Source organism: Melopsittacus undulatus, chromosome 1 (genome assembly GCF_012275295.1).
Source record: "Melopsittacus undulatus isolate bMelUnd1 chromosome 1, bMelUnd1.mat.Z, whole genome shotgun sequence".
Classification (NCBI taxonomy): Eukaryota; Metazoa; Chordata; class Aves; order Psittaciformes; family Psittaculidae; genus Melopsittacus; species Melopsittacus undulatus.
Window position 1 is genome coordinate 23,950,904 of NC_047527.1, and position 11,177 is coordinate 23,962,080.

Consider the following 11,177-nt stretch of genomic DNA (forward strand, 5'->3'; position numbering starts at 1 on the left):
TAGTAAGAATTCCACTCAAAAATCCACTTCTTCTGGATTGAATTTACCTACACGACACTGAGTCCTGACCAAGGGACCACTTAAAAGTGCTAGAGCAGCATCAAAACTATTCAGTTTCTTCCATCACATCAACCCAGGGAAGGCTCACACCTGTTCTGCCTAAGACATCTCCCCCAGCAGCACTGCCATGACATGGGCTGGGGTACTAACAGTGCCCCAAGTTGCCGGGGGAGGGAGGGGGAAAGGGAGAATGGAATGATTAAATAAAAACTTAAGTACTAGGGAATTCAAATAGGGCTTGCAACTCATTAGTTTAATACCAGGAGAATTGTAAAACACGTTGTAAGCAAGAGGCTTTACTTGGTGCTGGTAAGGACTGCAGCCCCCACTTCACCATGGGCTGACCAATTTGACTGGTCTTGGCAACAAGGGGGAGGGTGCAAGCACTGAACTTTTTGTCTCAGCTGACCCGAGGACACAGCAATGCATTGTTTTGCTTAGCAGGACCTCTCCCTCTACATTGCTTCCTTGGGTTTCTAATAAAATATAGTCTTTTATCACAGTGTTTTCAAAGATTCACAGTAGTGTCACAGATTGTTTTCTTCTCTTTTTCCCAGAGAAGCTGAGTCTGCCCCATCCCTGGCAGTGTTCAAGAGTAGGCTGGACGGGGCTTGGAGCAACCTGGTCTAATGGAAGGTGTTCCTGCCCATGGCAGGGGGTTGGAACTGGATAAGCTTTAAGGTCCCTTCCAACCAAACCCTTCTGTGATTCTGTGGTTCTACACACAGCATCCACCTCCACCATTTGTCTTCAAGTGTCATAATTGACAACACTGGCACTGTGACCACCTTGAGGCATTTGACCTTCTGTTTGAAGACAGAGGAGGCTGAAGCACACATTGGAAGACCAGTGATCGACACCTCCTACTGGTCTGGATTTAGTAACACACCACTAGGTGACACCTCGTTTTATGGGTGTTTTCCCAAAAATACTAAACAAAGTGCACACCAAAGACCCTGTGTGCTGAAGGTGTCTCTTCGCCCAGGAAAGGGAGCCTGCAGTACCACCGCATGAAGCCTGGAGCCTCACCGCCAAGCGGGAGGCAGCGTAGGGCCACGGTCGCTTCCCTCAGCGACTCGGCTGGAGTCGGCCACCCCCCTGGCAGGCGGGTTGGAACTACATGATTCAACCCAAACTATTCTGTGATTCTCCCATGGGGCTCAGCAACGTCTAGTCATTTATTTTTGTTCTGAACAGACTACAGAACTACAGCATACTGGACTACATTACAAATACATAAAGCACAACTATTTCCTTCACTCCACCCCTAACTAGAAGACATGCCGTAACCACCAAACTGCTGCTCTCACAGCCGGGTGGTCAGGCCTATTGTCGCATGCACAACTCTTTCAGCATGCGTAGTCGTGGCCGAGTGGTTAAGGCGATGGACTAGAAATCCATTGGGGTCTCCCCGCGCAGGTTCGAATCCTGCCGACTACGTCCGGGAGTTCGCCTGCTCCGCGGTTGTTTTTTTTCCCATTCACTCGCTCCTCCGGGTCCTTGGGCCGCGCAGCAGAGCGGGCCGAGGCCGAGGCCCCGGCAGCGGACGAGCTCCCCAAGCGCCCCCACACCCCTCCGGACGTGGAGACTCCGCCCACTGCCGGCGCCGGGAGTGCGGGGCCGCCCTGGCAACGGCTGGCGGCGGCAAGATGGCGGATGACTTGGACCAGTTGCTGGATGAAGTGGAGAGGCGGCTCTGCCGCCTGCCGGGCAGCGAGGCGGCGGGCGGCCACCGGCACGGCGGCGGCGAGGAGGCAGCGGCGGCAGCGAAGGAGGGCAGGTTAGCGGTCCTGCGTCGGTCCGGCGGCCTCACGCACCCCCCAGCCGAGCGAGCAGCCGCTGTGGTGGCGCGCAGCCCATCCCTTTCCCTTCCTGTGGGCGTCCGGCCAACCCCTCAGGGGCCGAAAACACCGAGGTTCGGAAGCCGAAACACTGAGCGGCGGTCAGACAGTGTCCCCTGGAGTACTTATTTGTAAACACCCCAGTAGTGTGCCAGCGAGCGGAGTTACTGCAGATAGTCATTGTCTCTTGGGAATATCCCAGTCTCGGATTAAATATGGCGTTAAAAGACGAGCTAATTAGTTTGTGAGTTAGGCTCAGGGATTACTGAGCTCTATAGCTGACCTTGTGGTAGATATAAAATATATAAATACCTACGATACAGAGCAGGAAGAACTTCAGCAGTAGTATTGTGAAACGTTTTATTCTGATACATGTGTCCCAGTCATAGTTTTTCTATTCATCATACCCTCCATAGAAATCACTCAGTTTACACTCTGCACTTTCATGTATCCACCCCAGACTTCAGTTTTCAAATGGGTCTGAATACCGACAGGTTTGGTTGTGACAGTCACTGCTGGCAGTACTGCCGGTAAGTCTGCCATGCTGCTGCCTGCCCTCAGGCTCCCATGCCGGCCCTCGATGCGTCTCAGGCTGCCCGGAAGGTCTGTGGACCATGGGGGCTTGGCCAGATGTCTAGAGGTGTGCTGCATCCTCTGCTTACCCAAGAGGCACTTCAGAGTCCCAGGCACTGCCTTTGGCCACATTACTGAACTCCCCCATTGTTTGCATAATAGTTAGAAGAGCACTTAAATTTAGTAAATCTAATGACAGTATTTTTAAAAATCACACAGTTTTCTTCTTTCTCAGGAGCAGATTTGTACTTGATTGGTTGATGCAGCAGTACTACAGGCCTCCCTTTGACAAAGAGCTAGCAAACAGCAGAGTTGAGTGACAAGACTTCTCACTTGGGTGAAAGCAAAGTGCAGGTGATCTCTCTCCAAATGTGTACAGTTTGACAGGAATTCCTTCAGAACCCCTGCAGTTCTATAACATGAGAACTCTCCCTTAGCTATATATATATACCTTTATATATATATGCTGAAGATAAACATAAAAGAGCGGGACTGACCAATTTATTGCTCAGTAAGTGCAGCATGGGTTATATTATCATACTTTTATTCAGGGTTGGAAGTGACTGGAAATAAAAGAAGCAAGCAAAAATAACAGCAGGGACTGAAAGGTATCATTCTGCAGTTTATATCTGTCCAGTCATTATTTGGATGGCCTACCTTGGATACTACAGAAGTATTAGAGGGAAAAGGCTGTAATTAAATTACTTAACTGAAAATTGTTAGAACTGCTTTGGTCATGCTACAGAGTGAAGGCTGATTTGTTTGTTTTTCAGATCACCTGAACTGTTTCTGAGTGCTGACAGCAGTGAAGAAGATCTAGACGACATTATTGATGAAATCTGTAATGACAGCAGCTTTACCAAAACACCTCTAGTGAGTAGGAATCTGGAGAAATACAAAAGAGATGAGGTTCAGCGATGGAAAGAAAAGCACCATAAACTAAAGCTGTTGTAAAGCAAAAAAAATGAACTAAAACAAGCTGTAGGATAAACTTGGAAAATAAAGCAGAAAGGAAAATGCAGCAATCCTGTAGTGAGTTTCAAGAGAGATAAAAAGATGGTCTTACTCAGGCAATAACAGACAATTAAAGGAAATGCTAGTTCAAGGTAGAGTATAATGTCAAATGTCACAGAATCACAGAATAGTTTGGGTTGGAAGAGGAACCTCTGGAGATCATCTGGTCCAGCCACCTGCTCATGCAGGGGTACCTACAGGACCATGTCCAGACATGGTCTCCAAAGATGGAGTCTCCACAGCCTAAGTAACTCGTATCATGGCAACTTGTCACCATGACACACAGCCACTCAATCACCTATCCCTACCCTCAGTGGGATGGGGAGAAGAATTGGAAAGAAAAGGTGAAACCCACAGATTGAGATAAAAACAGTTTAATAATTGCAATAAATAATAATAATAATAACAGTGATGAAGAGGGAGACAACAAAAAGAAAGAGAGAAATAAAACCCAATAAACACAAGTTGTGCACAATCCAATTGCTTACCACCCACTGACCGATACCCAGCCTGACTCTAGCAGCAGTCAGTCCCTTCCAGCCAGCTCCCCTGACTTATATACTGGGCATGACATTCTATGGTACAGAATATCCCTTTGGCTAGTTTGGGTCAGCCGTACTGTCTCTGGTCCCTCCTGGCTTCTTGCACCCCTCCTCTAGGAGGGCATAAGAAACTGAAAAGCCCTTGATTAAGGCAAGCACTACTTAGTAAAACTTAAAATATCAGTGTGTTATCGGCATTGTTCTCAGACTAAAGCCAAAACACAGCACTGCACCAGCTGCTAGGAAGAAAATTAACAATATCCCAGCCAAAACCAGTACATAGTGTTTGACTGTCCTCAAAAGAAGTGAAGTTTTTGCATATGTTTAACTGGAATTTCTTGTATGTCAGTCTGTGCCTGTTGCCTCACCCCATCAGTGGGCCCCATTGAGAAGAGTCTGGCTACATCTTTATTCTTCCCTGTCATGTATTTTTATACATTGATAAGATTTTATAAGATTCTCCTGACCTTGTTTTCTGCAGGCTAAACAATTCCATCTCTCTTCTAAAACAAAATCTCAAAACAGAGGGAGAAAATTCCTAAATTAAAACAGCTTTTAAAAGCAAAATTATTGAAAAGCGGGCATGAAATACAAAGTCTTGATTGTAAAGTCAAAGTGGTCATGTGGTGCTGAATTCCTTCAGGCAGACCTAACAATTCAGTACGGGAAGAGAAACCTTTTTCTGTTACTGTCTATTTTCATAACTACCTGTTATTTATTTTCATTTATCTGTTACTTCTGTTACTTCAGCAGCTTTTGTCTTGGAGCCTCAGAAACCCAAGCAAGAAAATTCCCAAATTCTTAGTCCCCTTATTCTATGACAGAAATTTTCTAGCTCCAACTTACTAAGTAAAACAGACTATTGTTATTTTGCTGTAATGCTGATTCTTTTTTTTTTTAATAGAAATTGAAGTCTAACTCTGCAAGTATCACACCTGAAAGAAATAGTGCTGTTATAGAGGCTCATAGGAAGAGGCAAGTGAATAGTGTTTTGGCTAGTTGAGCACAGCTTGATTATAGCTTGTTGTCAGTCTGAGTTTTACTACTGTTTCATCTGTGTGGACATTAACTAAGAATCTGAGCACTTTGAAAAGCATTCTTTTTAAAGAAAAACAAAGAAAAGTTAATTTTGAAGAGTTACGAATGTGCTTCCGTGGAGTCAATATTATTTCTTACTAATTATTTCAGTTATTGAACAGATTTCTTTGCCTTAAGGGCATACACATGTACAAAATGCTGCAATATATTTGGTATAGAGAGTGGTTATTGTAGAGTTTTTCTCTACACTGTGGTAATGGATATTTAAAAATTCTGTCATTTGTAAGCATTTGGGTATTTTTGCCTATATTTAATAAATATGATTTTAGAAATCCCATGCTGTTAAACTAGGAGCAGCATTGTACTACTTTCTCCAAAATGTTTTGCTGTAATTTAATACTTCTAATGAAATCCCTGTAGATGCTTTCCTGTGTACCTGGGTGGAAGCTTTTCACCACATGGCATAGGGACAAATATTTCAAAAAGGTAAGAAACATGAATAGAATGTTCTACTTGCTTTGTTGTTATTTTCATTCACAACTGTGTTTCTGTGGCAGTGCAGATTTCTGTGTTTGGACTGGACAGGACAGCCTTACATTCGTATAAACATGTCTGCCTGTGACTGCAGATGCAGTCAGCTGGGCCCTTCCAGTCCTCTGTTGTTGACTACTAGATCTTTTGCTGGCTTGAGGAGTTGGAAAATGTGTGCAAATGAGACTCCAAAAATCAGTAACAAGTAGTTAAGGAAATTGCTGCTATAGGGAATTGTTATTTTTCTCTGCCTCTCTTCAGCTTTCTGTGTGATGCTGAGTATGTGACTTCAGTCACTGGGCTGGTTTAAATCATTCCAGAGCCTGAACTGAAAATAGCCAGAGTGTTTTGTAAGTGTATCTGAACTTAGTAGGAAAGATACTTTAAATATTTATCCCAACATCTTATAGAACATTACTGCATTTTTTTAGTAAATAATTACGCACTTGATGCGTATTTGGATGCTGGTCAGGGGCCATACTAATGAGGAAGACCAAAGAGAATATATCAAAAATAATACATGATCATATAGTTAAAACACATACCATAATGAATGTGCCAGATATGTAAAAAAAAAAGATTACAGGGTAACCTTGCTTCTAGCATTTCTGAATGAGCACTGTACTCAAGAACAGGTATGATCTGTGTGGCTTCTCTGATCGTAATAAACTCTTGGAGCTTTCTGTTCTTTTTTTGACCAGAACATGTGATCAACTACGTTGTACTGCTTGTGACTTCCGCGTATCGCTCTTCAATGACTACATCTGGGATCAGTCCTGTGATTATCTTTTTTTCAGGTATGTCTGAGGTGGATTTGGTGTTAGTATTGTGTTACTGTGCTTTTGGCTTGATAAGAATGGGAAAGATGAAAAGTCCTGAGCACTCCTGTGTTACCTAAAAGGGAGCATGTGTACTACCTGCTGGGGGGGGGGGGGTCAGGTGAGAAATTCTGCAGGAAGAGGGGTGAAACATCTCCTATAATGTGTTTTACTGCATTTCCATTTCTATCACCATCACTCTCTCTCTCTGGTCTTAAGAAGAATTCAAGTTTCATGGATCAAAAGGCAACTTTTCTGCTGAAATAAGCCAGTAATACATGTGATGGGTTGGCCTCTGGTGTGCCATAGCAGAATGCCTACAAAATGAATGAGGACTGTTAAGTATGTACTTCATGCTTTCAGTCATACAGACTATGATTGTTTCAAGTCATATTTTATTCAAGTATTACACTGTCATGTTCAGTGAAAATCAGATAGTCTGATTTCTTAGCAGACTTCTTTTTGAAGCAAGGCTCAATTTAATGGAGGGGTGGGATTTTTATTTTTATTTTTAGATTGTGATGTCTGACTTTAATTATTTCCATCTTTTTGAAGACTTAAAATTCAGGAGTTCTTATTTCTACTTGCTCTAAAATGCCAGGACTTAAAGAAGAATAGTGTAGTGGATGTGCTCCTCATACAAACAACAAATTTGGATTCCTCTTTAGGAAAGTCTCTGTATGTGGCCATTCACTGATGGAGGTAGCTGGTGTGTTCAGAGTGTGTGCGTGGCCACGGAGGGATGTAACAGCTGGAGCAGAGCAGTAATGGATACATCATCTTCTTTTACATTATTTTTCTTTTATTACATGTTAGGGTTTACCTGGTTTTTCCTACAATTTAGGAAGATTTGCATTCTCTTTGAATGTAGATCTTCTTTTCCCAATTATTTAAAGCAGCATTAAAAATACAGTGCTGCACTAGTTTACTGAGGTGAGTTTGGTAGCTGGAAAGTTAAATAGAAATATGATTCTTTTATTTACTCAGGGTCTAAATTATTCTGCTTCTGAGATCTTGAAATTAATAAATTATTTTTAAAAAGCCATGAAAAGCATTAGTATCAGGTACTTGTAGCCTTGATTAAAATCTGTTCTCTTTAGCAACATATTTAGCTATTTGTTTTGACTTGCCTGAATTTTAAAAAGCAAACTTGAATATTAATTGTTTGCTTGCATGACTAGGTGTCTAGCCTCTTTTTCTAAAATTCTTCCTTTGATGTCTATTTTGGGTTTTCTTTATTTAGCTGGGCTGGTTAATGGGTTTTTTTGAGCAATTCAGTGGCCAGTAATTGATGGCCAGGAGGAGGTCATGAGAGCAGGGACCATTAAAATGATACTTTTTCACTTGGTTTTTGAAACAACTTGGGTTTATAATAGCCATGATGATATTTCATTTGTTGTGGTTGATGCTTACACAGAAATCATGTGTGGTTTGATGTGCATTCTTCCCTCCTATGGCTGTTTCATTTCAGTCACATTAACACTTCAACAGCCATCCCGATAACACTTCCTGATGAAAACTTTAACTCTGTAGTTGTACTCTTTCTGCATAAAGATTTTTACAGTAAGTTTGATAAAATAAATACATTTTTTGATCATTTCTTAACAAGAGAATTAACTGTATGTGGTTTTCTTTCCAACCCTTTCTCTGGAGGCTGACCCAGGGTCTCTAAACCTGACAGAGAACATCCTTACAAAAATGTCAATCTCCAGTTGATCTGAGAATGCAGCAGCTATGCACAGAGACTACTCTCAAGAAAGAGTTGTGTTCAAAACAAAATTCAAACATACCGCTAAATGCATTCATGTCAGTGGTACTCAGAAATGTTCTTAACAGCTTTTCTGAATTGAAATGGCCTCATGAAACCTTTTTCACTTGATTGGCAGGAATAACATGCCTGAGCTCAGTAAACTGAGAGCGAAGATGATAAAGAAGAAGGGAGCACGAGCATATGCTTGTCAGTGCAGCTGGAGATCCATTGATGAGTTAACTGACCTCCAAACAGACCAGCAGCTTCGGTGGGTTTGTGGTAAACATGCAGAATAAAGTCCACTCGTGTGTGGTACCTACTTGTGTGGAGACAGGTCTTAAACTCCATTTGTTTCCTACAGTTTTCTGAGACAGATGGAAACCTGAATACTTATATCTAGTAATAGCTTATAACACCCAACCTTTCAACCTGAAAACCTTTTTCTTTTCAATGTAATTACAAACAATGTGGAGAGTTGAATTATTAGAAGAAACAACCAATTTGGAGGCTTTCTGGAAGTTAAAGAAGGTTAAAACTCATACTCAGTGTTAAAGAAAAGAAGAGGAAATTGACATAGGAACAGGGCAAAGAACCTTGAGACTGTTGCTTGAATCTAGCAGAGAGCCTTATTTCCCATGTCTGTAGAATCTTGGACTCAAAATGGTGGGTTGGGATGCAGCCATGACACACAAGCATATGACTTTCTTCACAGAAATGCATACTGCTGTTCTGCTTTGCTCATAGCTGTTAACGAGCAAGTGGTTGTAGACCTCTTAAAAATATACTGCAAGATCAGCTCTCACCTTGAAGGTTTCAGCACACTCCAAAACTTCAGTTTCTTTTAGTCACCAGTAGCCAAAATCTGCAAGTCCTAGAAATTTCCTTCCAGTTCCTACCGATTTCTTCCAAGCGCTTTCTGCTGACTAAGGACTTTTACCACCATGAATTTCTTGGACTTCTCTTCAACCTTTACTGCAAGAGGTGGACAAGTTATGGTGCAATTATTAAATATTGTATGATTTTAAAGATATTCTGAAAAGTATATGGTTCTTCTGTCGGTATTTTCAAGGAAAAAAAGTCTCAGGCTTTTGAGAGTGAGAAGATACATGTCCCTCCTGACGTTCAAATTTGGATTGCTTTCAGTTTCCCTTAGCTCTCACTTCAGCTTCACTTCAAAATACTGCATGTTCAGAAAGTGAAGCTGTCCTGTTACAGCACACTGCCTTCCCACAGTAACACTTTTACTTGGTGAACTGTCTTGATTACAGTTAATGTCACTGTAACTTATGAGCTCTTTCTTTTCATTATGCATAAATAAAACAGGAGGTGGATTTGGGTTTTGGGCAGGCAGAGAGCAAGGAAAGGATTACCAGTCCTGGCAATTACTACATAGAAAAGTGTCTCAAAATGGGAATACTGTCAGTATTTTGCTATGCAATATGTGATACTGTACAGATAGATTCAAAATTGCTTTGTGCAGTTCTAGCTGTACAGAGCCATTTCTTTTGTGGGAGGTGTGTGTGTGTGTGTGTGTGTGTGTTAAGTTTTGCTCATGGCCCTAATCTGCACATTTGATCTTTTTTTGAGCCCATTTGAAACTTGATGACAAAGTAGCCCCACAGGATTCTCTTTTGGCCTGGATTGCGCTGGAACTTGTGCCACAATGTAGGGAGCTTGTTGGGCTTGCAACTTCTGAGCAGGAAATGGGGAAAATCCTAACACCCATCTCAGTTTATGAAACCAGGTCTTATGTGACTTGGAAAAGGAGCATGTCTCCAGTACCCTGGTTTAAACAAACCAGCAGAAATAGTCACCCTGTCTGAAACCATTTGCACTACCAAGTGTGTGGAGCAGATAATGTGGAAACAGAAGTTCAGGACATCCGTGCTAGTGATTTTTATGACAGGACTACAGTCTGCAAAAGTGGAGGCCAGGAAGAAACTGAGAGAAAAGGACTGAGAGTGTAGGAGAAGTAAAAAAGGATTAACACCAATATCTATTGACAACATTAATCAGCATTTCTCCTGAATATTCAGCAGTCTCCTGTTAGCCTGGAGAACTGGGGAGAGAGGGTTTTTTTTAGGGTAGAGATTGTTGTCAGGTGATTGTATCAGTAACACCATTAAGTCTGCACTCCAAACACTGAAAACTTTAGAAGATAATCTTTATTGGTAAATGTATGTGGGAACCTGAGTATTCTGCTGAAATAATCATGTTTATTCAAGTGTAGATACTTGTTTCTGGCCTTGGTCAGAATGGTGGGATATGATGGCTCTTTGTCCAAATGAAGTTTAAACAGGTGCAGGAATGGTGCTTATTATATTGGTTTTCATTACAGAATCTAGCCTATTTCTAGATATGAAAATAGTTACTATGTCATTAAATAAAACTGTTTTTGTTGGAAAGAGGAGTGATATTAAGTATTTGATTTCCCTTGCTTTGCTTTCTTCAGTTACACATTACAAACCACTCTACAGTCCTCAGATGAAAAGAATGTAAAGAAAGGTAAAATTAGAACTTGGATGTTCATTTAATGAACATATTGTGAGATTGCACAAGGTTTTCAAGACATAGCCAAGATCCTAAGTGATATTTCCGTGTCAGTTACCTGAGATAGCAGGGATTATGTCAGGAATTTTGTTTAAGAATGCCATTCAGCTGTTGTCAAACGGAAGTACTGGAGAGCAGTTTTGCTAAGTATAAATGTGACCATTGTTTTCCTCCAGTTTTTTTGCTTTGGAAGTAATAATACCATTGCTGTTTGTGAAATGGGAAAGGTGAAAACTTGAGACTTTCATTGTGCTTAAGTGATATGCTTGGAAATTTTCTAGCCTGCAGCATTAGTCTGCAGCAGATCCCTCAACAAAAAGCAGTGGAGGATGACAAAATAAGAATCCATGCAAAAGCATTCACTTGGAAATGTACAGGCAGGGTTTAATGTCATGCCAACTTTTCTCAGTCTGTGTTTCTACAGTATTTGTGGGTAGGAATCCAATTCAAATGTACAGAG

The 11,177-nt window shown here is 41.6% G+C and overlaps 1 protein-coding gene and 1 non-coding gene across 2 annotated transcripts; both read left to right on the forward strand.

Moving 5' to 3' along the window:
• The first annotated feature begins 1,418 nt into the window (after positions 1 to 1,418).
• Positions 1,419 to 1,500, forward strand: TRNAS-AGA (transfer RNA serine (anticodon AGA)). The gene has a single exon. It is a non-coding gene; the product is annotated as a tRNA-Ser (tRNA).
• Positions 1,501 to 1,688: 188 nt separating this feature from the next.
• On the forward strand, positions 1,689 to 10,572 carry CFAP418 (cilia and flagella associated protein 418). The gene is made up of 6 exons (XM_005150874.3): positions 1,689 to 1,840; positions 3,248 to 3,347; positions 4,935 to 5,005; positions 5,489 to 5,554; positions 6,301 to 6,396; positions 8,304 to 10,572. Exons 1-6 carry the CDS (start codon positions 1,710 to 1,712, stop codon positions 8,461 to 8,463), a joined length of 624 nt encoding a protein of 207 aa, XP_005150931.2. The 5' UTR covers positions 1,689 to 1,709; the 3' UTR covers positions 8,464 to 10,572.
• Positions 10,573 to 11,177: the final 605 nt, after the last annotated feature.

What these genes read in the sequence shown, in the direction of transcription:
- CFAP418 (XM_005150874.3), top strand. Translation starts at nt 1,710, where the DNA reads ATGGCGGATGACTTGGACCAGTTGCTGGATGAAGTGGAGAGGCGGCTC. An exon ending in ATAGAGGCTCATAGGAAGAG is followed by an intron (nt 5,006 to 5,488) that starts GCAAGTGAATAG and finishes AAATCCCTGTAG; the next exon opens with ATGCTTTCCTGTGTACCTGG. An exon ending in TGTGATTATCTTTTTTTCAG is followed by an intron (nt 6,397 to 8,303) that starts GTATGTCTGAGG and finishes CTTGATTGGCAG; the next exon opens with GAATAACATGCCTGAGCTCA.